This window comes from Rissa tridactyla, chromosome 5 (assembly GCF_028500815.1).
Source record: "Rissa tridactyla isolate bRisTri1 chromosome 5, bRisTri1.patW.cur.20221130, whole genome shotgun sequence".
Taxonomy (NCBI): Eukaryota; Metazoa; Chordata; class Aves; order Charadriiformes; family Laridae; genus Rissa; species Rissa tridactyla.
In genome coordinates this window covers 52,966,168-52,986,588 of record NC_071470.1, presented here as the reverse complement: position 1 = coordinate 52,986,588, position 20,421 = coordinate 52,966,168, and the positions used below count along the sequence as shown (strand labels likewise).

Here is a 20,421-nt window from a genome sequence, read left to right as displayed (position 1 = left end):
GTGACCCCTTGTGTCACGTTGCGACTGTCCTTGTTCCCACAATAGCTGCACCAGCCACTGAACTGTGTCATCACATCAAGTTCACAGAAATAAGGCATTTTCACGTTGTCTGTGCTTCTCAAAACCACGCAGAGTGGGTGTGGTGCATAAATCCCTGTGCAGATACATATTTTATATGTATCCACGCACATGTATATGTCAGTAAGTCAATAACATAAACAACTTCATGTATATTTTTATATAAAAATTTACACACATACCCATTTATTGTTCGTTTCCCTGCCCCTCCTCCACTATGAAAAGGGAATGTAAACATGTTCAAAATTCAGATGCTCTCAGTTGGCTTCCAGATGTTTGAAGTTCAATAGATTTTTTTCTATTTTTTTTTTCATAATTTCCTTAGCTTCTTCTAGTGAAGTGCTAAACAACCATTATTCCTTTTTGCCTGCACATTGAGATTCGTCTGTAGGCTCTAAACTGCCTCAAAAGTGCTTCAATTTTGCATGAGCACTAAGCTGGGGACTGGGAAGCATTACCCACTGCTGAAGGCCCAGATCATTAGAAAGAGCATGTAAATCCTCTGAACCAGAAATAAAAAGCGCACAGATTTTCTTTGTGAAGTCTCAACTGCAGCTTTAAGTAAAACATGAACCATTGGCACGTTTTTTCCCTGGCCCTTGAAAAAAAAACAAAACAAAACAAAACAAAGCATCTTTTCTCAGCTGCACGTGCCTCAACCAAAAGAAGGGAAAATTGGGCTTTGACCCAAAAGCTGGAGCTGCTAAGAGCTCATACTTATGCTTTCCTATGCGGATCGCTTTTCTTCTTCCCTGTCCCTGTAAGTACCATGAGCCTGGCAGAGAATTGCTCGGGTACCGCTGCTTGGGGTTGCGTAGTGTCGGGATGGCTTGGGTCAAGATGCTTTGATTCACATTTCTTTCTGGAACCTCAGCCTGTGTGATTTCAGAAATGATGATGCCCATAGTTGAACATAAATATACGCTTTGGAGCTTTGGTTTTCTTTGGAGTCCTGCTACACCGGAGCATGATTATTACTTTTGTACCAGGAAAAAAGGAAAAAAAGAAAGCAGCAACAATAGGCACACGTTGTTATGTGTGGAAGAGAACAACGCGTTTTGGAGCAATCTGTGCATATTAGCAAAAATGCCGTCAACCAGAAAATAGCCTCCATTAAAAAAAAGGGGAGGGTTCCTTTGTCTCTGAACTGTTTATAGGCTGAGAACAAGCAATCCGATGCTGTTCTAAAGTATTTAACAGCAACACTTCAAGGCTTATATAAAGCAATCAGCTGCTGAGGTTGGCCAGGAGAGGAGATAGCACAGGGTCTCTTTTACCTTCCCCAAGGGGACAAGCCTACAGGGCTGTACTGCCCACCTCCACCATGCTGGCAGGGACCAGGGCACATGGTTTGCTTTCCACCAGTATTCAAGAACTCAGTTTTGAAATCTTCCCTTCATCTTACACAACTTGGTCCTTCATATATATATATGGGAAAAGAACATAAAGGCCTTGTTTTCACTAAAAGAAAATAAAACCCAAACAGAATGTGTGCTTTTAAATTACAGTTCAAAGTAAAACCCCTCTGAAGAGAGCCCTTTGTAATTTTTCTGTAAGTAAATCAGTTAAAAATAGTAGGGGGGCTGGGATTTTAGCTTTACTCACTACCATTAGCTGGTAATTAGGTACCATAGCTAAATGATAAAAAACAGTGCAAACTTGACATTGGTTTTAATACAAACTTGACTTTATTAGGCTGTTGCCTTCATCTGTGTTAATTTGCATTAAGAATATATCTCTTTCCTAAAGAGAACGTTATGAAGAGAGCAAAAATAGCTGGAAGCATTTAATTTAAATATTTCGGCTAGTATTTGTGGAAAATTGTTTGTGATCGTCATGTAGTCATTTCACAGAACCAGCCAGCCTGGAGAAGCAGTACTGAGGCAAAACCAGCTGCATGCAATCACAGCGTGAAGGATTACTGGGTGTTAAAGCTGTTGCTCTTTTAAACTATCTCTAGATATCTATCTGTCTATCTATCTTTTGTTAAGATTACAGATACTCTATATAGAAAATAAGCTATAGGCAAAGTGTGCCGTTAGGCAATCATCTCTGTCCCATTAGGATGCATGGAGTACATTCTTCTCAGCAAGAACTTTCATATTTGAAGCCGTTCTTCTTGTGCATAGCCTATTTATTCATTTTTTAAACACCAAATTCCATAGCTTAAGTGCTCTGATATATTTGAGCGGAATAACTCTCTGACTGTGAGGAATCCATTTCTGCGAGAGGGTAAATAAATTTCAATTCTGACATAGCACTGCTTTTATTTTTACCTTTGTAAAAAGGTTATTTCACCAAGTAAAGTAATCAGCCTTCTGCTACAGAGACAGGTTGTTTATAGCACCTATGATGAGCGATTAAATAAATCTGTAGGCCCTCTGTAGGCAGATAGGAGCAGCCTCAGGTTCACAAGCCCTGGTCCTCATAGGGGACTTCAGCCACCCTGATATCTGTTGGAGGGACAACATAGCAGGGCACAAGCAGTCCGGGAGGTTCCTGGAATGTGTTGATAATAACTTCCTTCTTCAAGTGGTAGAGACGCCAACTCTATAGATAGAGGAGAGGTGCCACGCTGGACGTTATTCTCACCAGTAGGAAGGGGTGGTGGGGGAATGTGAAGCTCAAGGGCAGCCTTGGCTGCAGTTACCGTGAAGTGGTGGAGTTCAAGATCCTTAGGGCAGGGAGGAGGGCGCACACCAAGCTCACTGCCCTGGACTTCAGGAGAGCAGACTTTGTCCTCTTGAGGGGTCTGTTTGGTAGAATAGAGTGGGGTAAAGCCGTGGAGGGAAGAGGATCCCAATAAAGCTGGTTAATATTCAAGGATCACCTCCTCCAAGCTCAGGAGAGATGCATCCCAACGAAGAGGAAGTCAGGCAAAAACGCCAAGAGGCCTGCATGGATGAACAAGGAGCTCCCTACAATGAACAAGGAAGCCTACAAGGGTGGAATCCAGGACAAGTAGCCTGGGATGATACAGAGAAATTGTCTGAGCAGGCAGGGATCAGGTTAGGAAAGCTAAAGCCTTGATAGAATTGAATCTGGTCAAGGATGTCAACAGCAACAAGAAAAGCTTCTACAGCTACATCAGTGATGAAAGGAAGGCTAGGACAAATGTGGTCTCTCTCCAGAAGGAAATGGGAGAGCTGGTCACCTGGGACACGGATGAGGCTGAGGTACTCAATGACTTCTTTTCCTCAGTCTTCACTGGCAAGCGCTCTAACCGCACCACCCATGTTGCAGAAGGCAAAGGCAGGGACTGGGAGAATATAGAACCTTGTACTGTAGGAGAAGATCAGGTTCAAGACCATATAAGGAACCTGAACGTGCAGAAGTCCGTGGGACCTGATGAGATGCATCCACAGATCCTAAGGGAAATGACCAATGAAGTTGCTAAACCACTATCCATCATATTTGAGAAGTTGTGTCAGTCAGGTGAAGTTCCCACTGACTGAAAAGGGGGAAACATAACCCTCATTTTTAAAAAGGGAAAAAAGGAAGACCCAGGGAACTACAGGCAGGTCAGTCTCACCTCTGTGTCCAGCAAGATCATGGAGCAGATGCTCCTGGAAACTATGCTAAGGCACATGGAAAATAAGGAGGTGATTGGTAACAGCCAGCATGGCTTCACTAAGGACAAATCATGCCTGGCAAATTTAGTGTCCTATGATGGTGTTACAGCGTTGGTGGATAAGGGAAGAGCAAGTATTGTCATCTGCCTGGACTTGTGCAAAGTATTTGACACTGTCCTGCGTGACATCCTTGTCTCCAAATCGGAGTGACGTGGATTTGACAGATGGACCACTCGGTGGATAAGGAATTGGCTGGATGGTCGCACTCAGAAAGTTGTGGTCAACGGCTTGATGTCCAAGTTGAAACAAGTGATGAGTGGTGTTCCTCAGGGGTTGGTATTGGGATCAGTGCTGTTTAACATCTTTGTTGGCAACATGGACAGTGGCATTAAGTGCACTCTCAGCAATGCACCAAGCTGTGTGGTGTGGTCAACACACTGGAGGGAAGGAATGCCATCCAGAGCCTTGACAGGCTTGGGAGGTGGGCCTGTGTGAACATCATGGAGTTCAACAAGGCCAAGTACAAGGTCCTGCACACGGCTTGGGGCAATCCCTAGCACGGATACAGGCTGGGCAGAGAATGGATTGAGAACAGCCCTGCTGAGAAGGAGTTGGGGGTGATGGTAGATGTGAAGTTCAACATGAGCTGGCAATGTGTGCTTGCAGCCTAGAAAGCCAACTGTATGCTGCGCTACATCAAAAGAAGCATGGCCAGGAGGTCAAAGGAGGTGAGTTTGCCCCTCTGCTCCACTCTGGAGAGACCCACCTGGAGTACTGTGTCCAGCTTTGGGGCCCCCAACATAAGAAGGACATGGACCTTTTGGAACGAGTCCAGAGGAGGGCCACAAAAATGATCAGAGGGCTGGAGCACCTCTCCTATGAAGACAGGCTGACAGTTGGAGTTGTTCAGCCTGGAGAAGAGAAGGCTTCAGGGAGGCCTTATAGCAGTCTTCCAGTACCTGAAGGAGGCCTACAGGAAAGCTGGAAAGGGACTTTTTACAAAGGCATGTAATGATAGGACAGGGGGTAATAGATTCAAACTGAAAGAGGGTAGATTTAGATTAGATGTTAGGAAGAAGTTCTTTATTGTGAGAGTGGTGAGACACTGGAACAGGTTGCCCAGAGAGGTGGTAGATTCCCCATCCCTGGAAGTATTCAAGGTCAGGTTGGACGGGGCTTTGAGCAACCTGGTCTAGTGGTAGACGTCCGTGCTGATGACAGGGGGGTTGGAACTAGATGATCTTTAAGGTCCCTTCCAACCTAAACCATTCTATAATTCTATGATTCTGTGAAATCGTACAGGTCATTCTGGAATATCAGTAAGTAAAAAGATCATCATTCTTGGCTTTGGTCATTTAAGTTTTGCCATCAGAGAACAATCTAATGTCAAAGGACTGCATAATAAGAAAGCAATCTGTTTGCCTTTTATTAAGTCTGTTTACAGTTATACCACTTTGGTGTATGGTCTAGGCCACTTTCATGAAGCAAAAAATATGGTGCTGTTTTAAGGATTTTTGGATGAAGCTTTGTATGAAGTGTAAGACAGATGGGGACTATGAGAACTGAAAATGCTTTCATTCTTTTTGCCAAATACTGTGGTGGTAATCCAGACCCTCCTGAAATTATTGCAAAACTCCAGTTTTCTTTTTTGCTGTCAGGATTCTCCTTCTACCCTCATCTTGCATTAAAAAGTGTGTATACTTAAGTCAGCCAAATCTGTCCTGAATGAGCAACATTCATAAAGTATTCCTCCACTCTCCTCTCCTACTCCTAGTAGCTAGAAAAAGGAACTGTGAGTCAGAAAGCATGGACTGTTTCAGACTGGCATTGCTTTATTTTAAGGCTGAGCCAGTCACCGCATTTTTCGCTATGTCTAGATTGAGAATCTGAATGGGGACACACCGTGTTTTTCTACGTTACGTGCCGTATAATTTCATTCTATAGCAGCATGCATTGCATGGATGTGCAGAGGAATCCCCTTACCCCGGAGCTGTTTTACTGCTGACTCCCTAAAGCCTCTGGGACGTCATCAAGAAACACCACCCCTACTCTCTGCATCCCCACTGCACAGCAGGAAGGGAGATCTGGGGGCGCGTGCAATTGAGGGAACCCATGCCTGTCTAAGCAGGCGGGGAGCCAAGAGCACCGAACGTCAGATTTGGGAGGGTGCTCTGAGTACTGATTTCAAGAAATTGAACTTGTAAGGGGTTGCAAGTTACCTGCATGGAAATGGGCTGCATTTCCATACTTATTTACAGTGGCTGCGGTACACCTGCAATCTATATGCATGTATTACAGTAATGTCTTTTTCCAGACCAGTAGGTCATAAAGTTCCGTCTCCTTGAGAAATGTGTTCTATGGCTTATGTGATTACTAATTAATGAAATACCTTTTGGGCAAATGAAAGCACAAAAGCACAGAAATTGTTTGAACTTCTACTTACAGAGAAAATAAACAAATTATCCATGCAGTTTCTTAGAGTTTATAAGCACAGTTTAGTCTTGCAACTAAATAGCTCCTGTTTAGTGTTATGCCAGAGGGTCAAACACATGCCAATATAATACTTACACACAAATTGCTCTCTCAAAGTCCTGAGGAATATTTTCACATGTGTGGGGTATTAATATCAAATGCTGAACATTTACAGCAGCCAAAATAAATCCAAATAATTTCTTGGCAGAACGGTGCCCAGTGAGGTGTAGGTACTAACTCTGTGACGTGGACTCACTCCAGGCCGGATAATTGCGTTTGATCAATTGATAATAATCTTCCGTTTTCGGACATTTACAGTAATCATTTCTTGTCTTGAGCAGTCATATTCGGTTGCAGAACCTTGTAAGACATTTTTGTTTCCCCCCAGAAAGAAATTAGTCTGATTGGTAAATCTGTTCCTATTAAAATCATTGGGAAATTTGCCAATTACTTCCGTGAGTGCTATCTGGAACACGTGAGTTGCAGTTACTAATAATCTACTGTAATATCATACAATTACATTACATTTGCATACATTAAAAAAGATAACATTTCTGCCTCTGAAGACCAGATAATCTGCCTCACAGTTTGTATAGCCAGCTAAGTTAAGTGCTTGGGGACCGTGTGAATGAAATGTGTCTCTGCTTGATTGTGTTTCTATGATGGAGTTTATAATAAAAGACCGTGTATGTAAGGCGCAATTCCCTCTTCACGCTTCCTTTTGGTCCAGGAGGGGTAGTTATTTTATTTTGATGTGTACCATCATCTAGTGCCTCTCCTCTGAGCTCATTCAGCTGCACATATTAGCAGTAGGCACACTGAGCAAGGCTCCCACCACCCTCTGCCTCTTTCCGCCCATTAATCCCTCATTAATGTGCAAAGAGAGAAATAAGTAAGTTTCTGGTTCCTTCCTACTCCCTTTTCAGAGCCCAAGTTGTATTAGTCCCAGAGATACATTTGTTTTATTGAAATGAATAGTTGTATATGCTGTGCTACTAAATATGTAAAATTATTCACTGGGACATAATCGCAGACTCATTATGCCAAATGCCCTGAGCCGCCTTATAAGCCATCCTCCTTCCTCAACTGGACAGAAAAGTATTAGGGGTAAAAGGATATCTTAGACGGGTTTAATTAGTCTCCTAATGGCTGCAAGGTTTTGGTCCTCTTTTTAGGGAAATTCCACCAATGTAGTGTCTGTTTCTGGTGCCAGGTTTAGGTTAAGTGTATTAAATCTGAGTGATCTGTGTGTATAAATAGCCCCAGCCTTGAGCAACATCTGTGACATCTTTTATAACCCAGCAGATCCAGATCTGCATACTCTGGACCCAGAGAGGACAGCAAATATTTTTCGTTTCGTTTTTTTCCTGAGTTATTTTACTTCCTTGTACTCAAGTTGTAAAACTTCTTACATTGCTTCTCTCTTGGGAACGCTGCAGTTATTCACCAAGATCAGAAAAGAAAAGCTTGTGCAGAAGGAGCCCAGCAACCTGGGGATGCATTTTTAAGCATCTGTGGTTTTTTCAGTGAACAATCTTAAGATACAATTACTGTTTATTTTGGAGAATTGCTTTAAATGACATTGATTTTCTGCATTTTTGTTTTAAAGCTTGTCTCTTCCCAATCTTGTTGCCAGAAATAGGGCGGTGATAATTAGACCCAATTTCTTCACGTATCTGTCTTCATAGCCAAGATCCAGATGGACTGCAAACGGCTACAGAAACAGTTCTCACTTTGTTGAATGCAAATCAAGTTTGGACAGTGCAAGGAAATGCTTTTCCCTGTCACATTCTAGCTATTCATCACAGGGGAGAGTATGAGTTAGAAATACTATGTAGATGCTCTTAAGGGATTTATACACATTAGACGGGACCTGTCAAGCATTCTGGCTGCCCCCATTTCTGTTATCTCTCTTCAGCTCTGTTTGTTATTGCATTGCTTTGAAATAGGAAGATCCTGAGTTCTTGTGGATTGTGCTGCCATCGATGTGATTATATTAATTCCGGAAACGTGCAGCTTACTCAAGTGTTACAAGAAAACATTTATGCTGCATATCTTCACCTGCTGTATAGCTTAGCCATATAAGGAACTAGACTGAAAAATTCAATATATTTCTAATAAAGAAGGTGAGGTAGAGGAGATACTCTCTGTGAGAGGGCGACATTTTGTTACTGAGGACTGTGGCAAAGTAGAATTGGCCAATACCAGGTAGGTTATATGCTGCATAAAGTACTGCTAATCTCTTGACCTGTCTTGTCCTGACTATGTTTAGGCAAAATATAGGGACTCATTTTATAAAGTGACTTCTTATTTTGCACTCAGAGCTTGTGCACTCACCTATAACCTAACAATTCAATAAACAGTTGCCTGAACTACAGGCGCAACATGTCACATTATCTGTAAGTATTGAGAGATGGGTTGTTTGGCTTTTTTTCTTTTTTTTTTTTTTTTTATGACTCCAGCTACTGTTCTTTGATGTAGAAGCAGAAGCAGCTTCAGTGGGGATAAGATGAAGATCTCTGTTTGAAGTCATCATACCAGGGTTGTCCTGCGCTTGGTGCCCACATGAGGTGGATAGGCGATACACCCCTGAATGAAAGCAGAGAGACGGTACCAGCTCCTCTGTGCAATCTGGTGTACAGCGGTACGTCAGCTGGTAACAAGGCAGTTGCTATCTGCAGTGTTTCAGTAAATTGCGTTTTTTGTAATCTAGCCTAGAAGGGGATTTTCTATTAGGAGTTACGTTGTAGTGTGTTATCAGAAGGAATAGGATTGCGAGTTGGTATAACAAGGGAAACGCATCCCTTTGCGCTTGCCCCAGAGTCTGAGGCTGGGTGTGTTTCAGCAGGTGAGATGTTTCTCCTAAATTGGTGTGGCTGTTTGTGCAATGAGGTACCAATAGGCGATGCTGGGAAAGAGTGATTGAATCAGCTTTTGAGTTCTGGCCATGGATCCTTACATCCCAGATGATCTCATGGAATCACCAACTGGTTTCATACATTTTGAACTACAGGAAAAACAGTTCACCTTAGAGACAAAGACACAATGATATGTTTTGCTTGTGAGCAGAAAGAGTCGGCATCCATTTGGTGCATAAAGAAGGTGTGCATCTCTTTGGTTATGGCACAACTGTTGATATTACTCGAAAACCAAAGGCCAAATTACTTTGAATAACCTGGAACTTATCAGTACTTCACGGCTGTCTCAAAAGGCATTACCGAGAGTAGCCTGTTATTTTGAATTAGAAAGCATCTCAGGAAGTCAGAGATAAAAAGTTCTGCTGGTGTGTTCAGTGGGAGCTATTTATCGTATGGTTTTGTATCTTCAACAGACTATCAGAGGATGGCATTTGTGTCCTGAATGTTAAGACTATTTCATAATCATTATTAACCAGTACTGTCATTATGAGCCTGCTTGCTTTAGCCCTCGGGTAACAAAGTTCACTGCTCCATCAAGCTCTGTCATAATCAGCCTTATTATAAAAACATAATATTGTAACCTTCAAAGGCTCCCTTGGCTAGTGCTATAAAAACTGGGAACGAACTGAAGTAATCTTTAGGGTAGCAGCAGTTGCACTGGGAAAATATAACCATTTTTATGCATGTAATGTACATGCTCCCTCCCCACCCTCTTCATGCTCTTCTCAACAGGACAAAAGCTATCCCTCAGACCCCTTTTGGAGCCAAATTAGCTCATCAAAGCAGAACAAGTTTATAACACAGTGTTCACTGCATATCAAATGCTCGCGCACCGCTTTGATTTCCATTCTTTGGAGTTGGCATATTTTGAGTATTTCATTTCAAGGAGGAAAGCTATTAAGTGTTTCCCCCAAAGTAGCTGATTATTCAATGGCTAAAGATGTCAAGGATAATGAAATAAAAAGGGAGCTGGGCTGTGGTAGTCTCTAGCAGGAAAAGGCATCTCATTAGAAGTCATTCCCACCAGAGAAGTCTATGGTATTACGTGCATGAATTGCTTTCTGCTGTTGTTAACCAAGTTTTGGATGTGAACAGCATGCAGCCTCAATGACAGTGCACAAGTGTGTACAAACAGTAATTAATCGTTGGCTCCCTGAATGGAGCCTCTGTGAGGCTGGAGGCAAATCAAAGGGCTGGCCTGGTTTCCAGCGCTTGAGGAACCTGTCGTGCTGTACCATTGGGAACACTCACGTTATGAATATCACCTTGTAAGCGGTGTGGCAGGAGGCTGAGGGTAGCTGGCCTCCATGGCTCAAGTCTGTGCTCAGCAGAAGGACCTGCCCGTTGGTGTTTGGTGATCGGGACAAACTGTGCATGCTGTGATCCAAGGATCTTTCAGTTGAGTTTCCTGGCAGTTCTGGAAGGAAAAAGAAAATCAGTCCCACTACACAAAATATTTGTGAGTGGATTTATATATTCAAGGCTGTTTGCAAGAGTGCATTTTTGAAATGGCGATGGTGTTTTCTACAGGCAGATACACATTAGAAGTTTATTGATACTTTGGCATCAGCAACAAAGACCAAATACGCTAACAAGAGGTATACACACTCTCTCCCGCCCCCGCCCAGTATCTTGGCTTGAATTAAGAGTGTTTTGACCAGGCAGTGCGTTTTGAGGCGGAGAGGGGGGGTTGTGTCAGCATGAAACACAGTGGTTGTTGTTAGAGCATCAACATATTATCAACAATCCTTGCAGTGGTGTCTGAGACACCGCAGTATTTCCTTGCACTTAGAAGAAGCAAAATGACTTCCCAACAGAGAGCACTGTGTGGGAAATGTGGTCAAATACCGGTCTGCTTGGAAGGATAGCGAGTCAGTCACTGTTGTTGTCAGTGTGGGTCTGGGGGGGGCTGTGTTGACATTCGTTATGGAGAAAAGGGCCAGGGAGATTCTCAGGCACTGACGTGTATTGCACTGTGTTATAAAATCACCTAAACAACATCGCAGTATCTGCAGTATGTATGACAATGATAGTCGCCGAACTGGGAGCTTGCAATAACCGTACTGCAGCACTTGTCCCCGTCATTACAGAGCATTGGGACATTTTGGCGTTGTTCAGCCTGGAGAAGAAGAGACTCCAGGGAGACCTTATAGCGGCCTTCCAGTACCTAAAGGGAGCCTACAGGGAAGATGGGGAGGGACTCTTTATGAGGGAGTGGAGAGATAGGATGAGGGGTAACGCTTTTAAACTGAAAGAAGGAAGGTTCTTATTAGATATTAGGAAGAAATTTTTCACTCTGAGGGTGGTGAGACACTGGACCAGGTTGCCCGGAGAAGCTGTGGATGCCCCATCCCTGGAAGTGTTCAAGGCCAGGCTGGATGGGGCTTTGAGCAGCCTGGTCTAGTGGGAGGTGTCCCTGCCCATGGCAGGGGGGTTGGAACTAGATGATCTTTAAGCTCCTTTATAGCCCAAACCATTCTATGATTCTGTGAGTTTCTACAGTGGCAAAATCCATTTTCCTGGGCAGTTCAGTGTCAGAGTGAACAAGTCTTCTCTCTGTGCTGTATCTGTCTAGCAAAAGGAGATGAAATACAGAAGGGCTGAGTCATATAAATTGAATGACCCTGTGATTTTATGATATTTGTATGAAAATAAAACTAAGCTGGATTGTCACTTGATGTAAATCGTCCTAGGGATGTGGTACAATTTATATCTGCTGAGGTGCTGTTCCTCTTATTTGTCTAACATACATGCAGTATGTGATAAAAGTCAAAGTCGCAGTGATTAGTTTTTCATTCACCCACTTCTCTTATTATGCAGGTAAAGTGTTGGTTTTTTTCCTTCACATTCCTATGACAGTCCCTGTTGCTGAGTAGATACTGATAGAGAGCTGTAAGGTCTCACAACAACTTTGCAAGCAGACTTCTGTTCTGCACTTCTTTCTTTCTACCTGTAAGCATAACGTTGACCAATGTTACTTGTCCCCTGACAGGTCTGATTGTCCGGGAGGTAAGCATTGAGATTTCCCGCCAGCAAGTCGAGGAGCTCTTCGGGCCCGAAGATTATTGGTGCCAGTGTGTTGCCTGGAGCTCTGCAGGCACCACCAAGAGCCGGAAAGCCTACGTCCGCATTGCATGTGAGTGTCTTTACTCTGGGTGTTGAGTCGATGGTGTTTGGGTGAGGAAAAGTGGGGTCTGTGGCCTTCGGGAGAGAGATGTTGTTTCTGACCACTTAGGCCTTGTATTTTCTGAAGTTACTGATGCATACTAAAATTAACACCTTCAGAAGCATTCATAAGAGTTTCAGTTTATCCTGTTCTTAAAAGCAAAATCTCATTCTTCTTTGTGTGGGAGAAAAGCATCAAAACCAGTATTTCTTGTGTATGGTAGCTACCATATCTCAAGAAAAGCGTCTGAAGCTAATAAGTAGGCATATTACCAAAGAAAGCTATGAAATGAGGTGACAGCTGTTCCTTTCACAGAATCACAGAATGGCTGAGGATAGAAGGGACCTCTGGGGGTCATCTTCTCCAACCCCACTGCTCAAGCAGGGCCATCTAGAGCCAGTTGCATAGGACTGATTCCAGATGGCTTTTTAGCATCTCCGAGGAGGGAGACCCCACCACCTCTCTCGGCAACTTTTGCCAATGCTTAGTCACCCTCATAGTGAAAAAGTGTTCCCTGGTGTTCAGAGGGAGCCTCCTGTGTTTCAGTTTGTGCCCATTGCCTCTGGTCCTGTCACCGGCCATCAGTGAAAAGAGCCTGGCTCTTTGCACTCTCCCTTCAGGTATTTGTACACATAGGTGGGCGCCTCTCCTCTGTGCTGTACAGTCCCAGCTCTCTCAGCCTCTCCTCACAGGACAGATGGTAGTCATCTTTGTGGCCCTTTGCTGAACTCTTTCTGGTGCGTCCATATCCCTCTTCTACTGGGGAGCCCAGAACTGGACCCAGTACTCCAGGTGTGGCCTCACCAGTGCTGAATAGAGGGGAAGGATCACCGCCCTCATTCTGCTGGCAATACTTTGTCTAATGCAGCCCAGGATACCATTTGCCTTCTTTGCAGCAAGGGCACAGTGCTGGCTCATGGTCAACTTGGTGTCCACCAGGACACCCAGGTCCTTTTCTGCCAAGCTGAAAATATATACGTCTGCAATCATATAATAAAGCTGCTCTTCTTTAATAAAGAAAAAAATGTGTGTTTAGTGTATCATGTAATCAGATTGGTAATACAAGATTGAAAGTGATCATCTCAACCCTAATATTTCATCATTGTTATTCATAGCTACTAACCTCAGTATTTATTTTGAACTATTCCCAGATTAGGCTCCAAGAACACAGGGCAACCAGTTCCCTGAAAACAGATCTTCATTTGACTGTACAAATATTTAATGTTCATTAATTTTCAAAGAGGTACTTTTCTTTGTAATAGAGTAGTCACACTGGGGACTCCCATTTCTCTTTCACATGATGAAATCCTGTTTTGTGTAATGGGAACAAAATATATAACAAATCTGGAATTACATCTCTTCTGCTGTTTTCACCTCAGCAAAAACACATTTTGTGAGAAGAGGTCATTAGAAGCTGGGTTTGCAGCATACTTACATTTCCTGGACTCTGCCTAACAATTTATAATGAGAGAAGAGAATTATTCCAGCCAAATAAAGCTTTTTACAGAGACGACTGTCATTTAAAAGTCTACATTTAGAGCTTGATTCTCCTTTTGTTCTTGCAAAAGTATTATGGGGTTAAATCCTTGAAGAGGTATTACCTTCTGTGTAAATATCCTGATACAGATCTAGGAGGTGCAATTTAAATACCCATTTTTGAATGCTTTTGGTCCAAGTAACTGACTGGAAGTAGAGGAGCTGTACTTTTGAGTATAGGATTAGCCTCAGAGAATAATTTCCCCAGGGTTAAGGGGCATTAAAATTACTGTACTGTCTTCCTTCAGAATTAGAAACACCATTACATATGTGTATAAAGCTTTTCCATGGCAGGAAACTTCTCAAGACTTTGAGGATTTCTTTTTCTGTACTGAAACAAAAGAGAGCAATTTCAGGTTTTTTTTTCTTCTAAGCAGTGAGCACTTCAGATAGGCTTAGCAATGTTTAAACAGGTTTTTTAGATTATAACTCCTAAGTTAACTCATTAAGTAGATTTTCATGTCCTGCCAGTTAGCCCTTGACAGATGACCATTAAATTAATGCCATTTAGAAGTCTGAGTGTATTTCACTTGATGGTTAAGTAACTTGCGTATACTGCCATTCCTAGGCACTTAATTTCTGTATAACACATAACCATTGTATGTGTATGCAAGTTATTTTATATCAATTGACATTTCTTCCCAGGTGTCCAAATTTCTATTGAAGGCATTCGTAATATAAAGTTTGCTTCTTTTTCTTACCATAATTTGGAGAGAGAGGAACAATCACATCAGTGATTTTTCTAGAGTCTTGGTGGGTTTTTTTAAAACTGTCTAATTAAATAAACTCCAGGGAGTTTTCTGTGCCTTTAACTCAAATGTGGCTTTGTATTTTAGTGAAGTTTTTTTAATTTCTCATTCCTGAATTTGGGGTTCTTGGGCAGCTGTGACATAAGCAAATCACTTAGACTCCTTGGGATTAAGGGTTGAAGCCTTCAAACTGCAGATTTTCAAACAGCAGCAAAAGCGCATTCTGTGCAAAATTTCCCATTTCCAGTTTCACAGATTTCTATAAATTTCTCAGGTAACTCAGGGCTATTTTTTTAGGAACTCGGACATATGATGTGGGGTATATGCCTCACTTTACGATACTGTTTGATCGAGAAGGTCCCTGTTTCAAACTGTGGACTCAGATATACAGATACTCGTCTATATTCAGAGCCTTGGCTTTAGAGGTGTAATAGTTGTTTCCTGTCTAAACTTTAAACACACCTGCTAAGTCTTCAGATGGCTACACAATGTGCCATGTGTCTGGGGTGCAAGATAGGCTCCATGCAGTATTTATTAATCTAGAAAATCAAGGATGTCAAAATTTAAGAGGGGCAGAAGAATCCATCTCTCCAGCTCTGTACGCAGCTGTAGTTGCATATTTGTCACCAGTGCAGTCTTCAGTTTTAAACAGTACAAAAAGTGAGCACTGACACCTTTGGGAAAGGTGAAGGGTAAATGGAGCATATAAAGTGCTCTGCTTAAGTTATATTATTATTTATCTTACTACCTGAACCTGGTGATTTCATCTCTAGCCATGCCTAATACATTAAGAAAAGCTTCTCTCCTTCTCCCCCTTCCTCTCCTCTTCCTCCTCCTCTTTCTCCTTCTCCTGTTCTCCACCTCTTTCTCACTTTTCTCCCTTATGCCCACCGGTCTTATTCTGGAATTATTGTGTCCTCTCAAGGGCTGGAGCTGCACTCCATTAAAACAAACAAAAAAACCAAATAGCATTCAACATCTCTGTTCACTGAGCGTGTAATAGAATTAACTGAAAAGTAATTTGAAAGTGTGAAAAATGTGCATCCTGGAAAAGCGGCTTGTATTTGTTTAATGCAGGGTCAGGCACGTGTCAGAAAGTATATAACAACCTGGTCAATGAAAGTTCTCTGTGAAAATCAATTGCAACATCGCTCCGGCCCAGAGCTTCAGCTACTCAGGAAGGCAGTAATCTATAAATATGGAGTGAAGACACAGCTGGTTTTCAAAGGCTGCCCATGCTGGCAATGTAGACAGGAAAAGAGTCCGAGTCTAAAGCCAACATCCTGGCTTCTCTAAGTGTTTGGGGCATTTAACGGCGTCTCGCCGTTGCACTCGCGGATGACGAGTGTGCTGGAAAATCACTCCCTCCTGTGCAGGCTGTTTCTGAAAAGGAGGGGAAATAACAGGTGATAGAAACATCACTATTTTCAGCTTTTTTCCTGTTTCATGGAATTCATCTTCCTGAGGCACTGGTCTCCCCATGAGAAGACAGATGAGCATTTCATCCTCTTAAAATAGCAGATTTTTTGGGATTGATTTTCACTTTGCCATTCTAGGTATCTCAGTAGCCTACAGAGTAGGGATACCTAATGTATATCTTGGTGGAGCTGAAAAGATACAATTTTCTGAGATACTGGCCTATGAAAGTGCTAAAATGTATTTCCTACTTATTCACACATTTATTCTAGGCACATCCTATCAGGAGCACTAGCAGTCACTAATACTGCTAATACAATACTACTAATACAACACACACTGTACTTTTGGTACAGTTTTTCTGCTCAATTAAAAAAATGTTACTTTTCTGGAGGGAGGAAGGAGGGGGTTTGGGTAGTTTTATCTTTGGTTGAAAAAAACCCAAGCCCAATATAAAGTTTTAATATGAATTTTATGTAACAAGGCTGATGTCATTGAACAGATAAAACCTAACAGGGCAAAATTCCTGTTAAAAGGGTGAATGAGGCCTGAGCCTGCTTAACTAAGAGTAGAGTTAAACCCACTGGAAAATACACCTGACAAAGACTAAACAATAGCTGCAGGATTTGACCTAATTTTTATATCAGATAATAAAGGGGTGGCTAAGACAAATTGCTCTGAGCCCATGTACGTAAAGCAGACTCACTTTTTATTTGCTCCAGTTTGGCGTTGCTGTAGTCTCACTGACTTCATGTTGTTAACCCAGGCTGTCCTTGAGAAAATACAGTGAGAATATAAGCCCTAAATCTGCTGCCTGATTTTGGATATGTTGAAAACTTATAAGAAAATAGCAGCTTTCTCCATAATTTCTGTTACCTGATCTCTTTTGGTGTAATGAATGTGAATAGTCTCTTCTTTTCCTTTATTCATTAGCTAAAAGCAGAATTAAAAAAAAAAAAAAAATCATTTTTAAAAGCCCTGATGTAGTAAGGAACTGCGCTTGTTAATCTGTTGTATAATTTAATATTAGTTTCCTATGTACTTATCTAAAAGCCTTTTTTCCCCCAGACTTTTTTTTCAAAGGAATGTAGCTGATATATGCATGTCAGATACTGTATACTGCTAAGATAAATGCAGTACAGAAAGTAATACAGATACGAAAAAAAAACCCCACAGATTGTTTACTGACACTGAGTTATCTCACCTTTTAGTCCTGGGGCCTGTGCTCCACGGTACGTTGCTGCAGAGACTTTCTTCCCTCATTCCCAAGCAAAGCTGTGTGGACATTTGTAGCCACCAAAGGATTAGAGCACATTGCAACAGATACAAAGTTGGGTGGGTGTCGAGATAAGGAGAGCGATCTGGGAAGGACGTCACTTGAAAGTTTTAATAGGAAGGTATGTCCATGATACGCAGTGTTAAAAAATAACCCAAAAATGTGCTTTGTGAACTTTGAGAAGTGTGTATGAGAGTTAGCAAAGATAGGACCTTAGTCCTTCCTTGTGTACCATTTAAGTTTCTACTGATCAATATCTGCTGCTGTAGTTAATAAAGTGGTAACTGAGGCACGTGCTCCGGAGCTGAGATTACTGAAGAGAGAACAGCAGATCACAGAAAGGGCAGCAGGGAAGTTAACTGAGCATTTAACGTATTTGATACCACCACTCTGCTTTTGTTCCTGACAGGCATGTTTCTGTACCACTTCCCAGGTTAGCAGGCTTGACAGACTCCCAAACTTAAGGATGCAGTTGCAACTGTAATAAGTACAAATCACATTGCTCTGTAATAAAGAGCTAAGACTTTATAAATCAAGATGGACTTGACTTCACTTTTAGCTTTGCTTAAAAAACAAAAGGAAACCCCTTTACTGGATTTATATGAATTTAATCCCTCAGCAGGAGCCTTGGGAATACCCTACCTACGCTGTCTTGCCTCAGAAATGATCATCTTTCAGTAGAGTCTGCTTAGTGCCTCGTGGTGAAACACAGATGCAGTCAGGAAGTTAACAAAATTTTGTGTATGTTATGGTAGTGACCAGACAGCTGTGTGGGTCAGATTAGTGTATCAGAAGAGCAATAACAACAAAATACCACATTTATACAAATTATTTTCTGTTTTAGTGTCTCAGTGTGTTGTAAATTCAATTCTACATATGAATTGCAATGTATGCCTGATGTTTCTAATGTCTATCTTTAGTACCTTTAGTATATCTGTCATCTAGAAAGGCACCTGTTGAGATTAGGTTATTTGAACTTTACATTTAAATTTATTTGAAAAACAAGAACTTTGGATTCCATCTTCAATCACCAAATAAAATAGTGAATAGAATTAAGTTTTTAAGTTAGTGTGCAGGTTAAGCTTACAAAGAAAACCAAGAAATACCGAACTATCAAGTGAAAGTATAAGAGGAGGAGAACAGTGCAATTGATGTACACCCGGGAACCCATCTGCTCAGTGAATTCTTGATAAAGTTAGCTTGCTTGTATTTTTTACGGTTGTATCAATACCGAATGTGTTGAGTGGGTGGTTCTTCATTATAAGCACAGCCCATGTGGAAGCTGTGTTGCAAAAGGGTGTTTTGGCTTACCAGCATCTGGCTGAACTAGGCTAGAGCTGAAGAGAGAAGGGGAAGAAGATGTTTTTTTCTGCAGACATGCAGGCGGTGAGGCTCTGAGGAGTCATCAGGGAGCAGCGTTATCCCCAGCTGGCTGAGGATGCCGTCGGCAGAATGAGGGGCTAGCAGGTGGGCACCTCCGGTTTGCTCAGGCTGTAGGTACATAAGGAACAAAAGAGGAGAGAAGGTCCTGGGCTCAGGCAAAGCATCTTGCAGATTGCAGCCTGCCGAGCAAAGGGCGTTCATCACCTTGTTCAGTACCTCAGGTCAGCGGTGTAGCAGCCTGTGACCCCAAAACATGTTGTGCACTCCCAGGAAGTCTGCCTCAGTCCCCACCAGCCGCTTGGCTGTGAAAGCTGATGTGGTTTCTCGGCTGTGCGGGGTGGCATCCCAAGGCCTCACTCCCAGGGCCGCTGGAGGGGTATGGACAAACTCAGCACAAGCTGCGGGATGCCAGGTATTTCTGGAAAGGGGGAAGCTCCACCGTTCTTGATGTTCCTCTCCAGGCTGAGAAGGTGGCTGGGGCAGCCTCATAGTGCCATGGCATTTGTCTTTAGGGCTGGCAAGATGTGAAACAGCCCCTCCAGAGAAGGAAAGAGTGGCACAGTTGCTGTACGGAGCATAAAGAAAGGGTTTTGAGGTGTCGAGTTATTTCCTCTGTCCTCAGCTCCAGCTGTTGATGTTTGGGCCGGCTGAGAGGACATCCTTGTCCTGCTGCGATCTTATCCCGTGAGCAGCAGCACACTGAAGGAGGGCAGGGGGCTTTGATCAGCACCCAGCATGTGGCTGATACAGCCGGGGACTCCACAGGGCAAAGTGCCACGCTTACAACAGCAATTGATAGAGGTTTCAGAGGGATCCCCTGGGTTACAGACTGATGACACTCCTGTGACTGTCTCAATGGAAATCTGGTTTAATATAATTAACAACAGAGAGCTGGAACCACACAAGGACAAAATAAAATAATAAAAAGAAGGGATTATTTGTACCTAACCTTTCCATTACTTACCCACCAGTGTGATCGATCCCCACACAAAGGTCGTAGACTCAGCTGTGAACAGAAAGGAGAGGCCAAAGTATGCCCGATAGCATGTGGTTTCTTACATTTAGAATTGTAATTCAGTCTCTAATGTCTTTTTTTGCGGAAGAAGGCATCTCTTAACTCCACCTGCATTGTGGAAAATGATGGAAGAGGATCAGTTTTACAATATTGGTCATGTTTCTGTAACTCAGCATCAGTCATCCAAGTTTGGGAATAAATGCAGTGAGATGTGTTTTCACAAGCATGTGGATCCTGTTTCATTTTGTAGAACATCAGTGGCATTTTACCACTCTTTTTCCACAATTATTTTTCTGTTTGGCATTTCTTATTAGGCTAGGTAAAATTAAACAGCATTGAATCTTACCTCTTGAGAACACTCTCAATGGTAGGACATAGGCTTGAAGTGGAGAGCTTGGTACCTATTGATCCTCTAATAATTGTTAAAATAATACCAAGCCATATTCCCTTTTTTTTCTGGTGTTTCAGTTGTGTTTTTTGCTTATGACCTGTTTGGTTTTATATGGATACCTGTATGTACTTACCCATATAAAGCAAGCTGTCTTCTATATGGAAATATGTACTTAACTGTGAAGATCTTCTTACATTCTTTAAACCTCATTTCTCTGAAGGCACACGCCAAATGTACGTCTCTCACTGGCCATAGTTAATATGGTCCCTTCCAACCCCTACCATTCTGTGATTCTGTGTGAAAGTTGGATATAAAATAATGTGTTTTTTTCTTTTTGTGCTCCTAATGCTGTCTCATTTTTTGAATTGTTTGTTATAGAAGGAAAGTTGATGTTGGAGTTACTAGAAGGAGCACTTTAAGGAGCCTTTAAGGTCTACCAAGGGCAGAAA

At 42.3% G+C, this 20,421-nt stretch overlaps 1 protein-coding gene across 2 annotated transcripts in view; it reads left to right on the top strand.

The window, feature by feature from the left end:
- UNC5C (unc-5 netrin receptor C) overlaps positions 1-20,421 on the top strand; it is a 264,208-nt gene that overhangs the window by 175,507 nt on the left and 68,280 nt on the right. For both annotated transcript variants that reach the window (XM_054203570.1, XM_054203569.1), the window contains exon 3: positions 12,033-12,176. In XM_054203570.1, the coding sequence (XP_054059545.1) occupies positions 12,033-12,176 (144 nt within the window). The remainder of the gene's footprint in view (positions 1-12,032; positions 12,177-20,421) is intronic.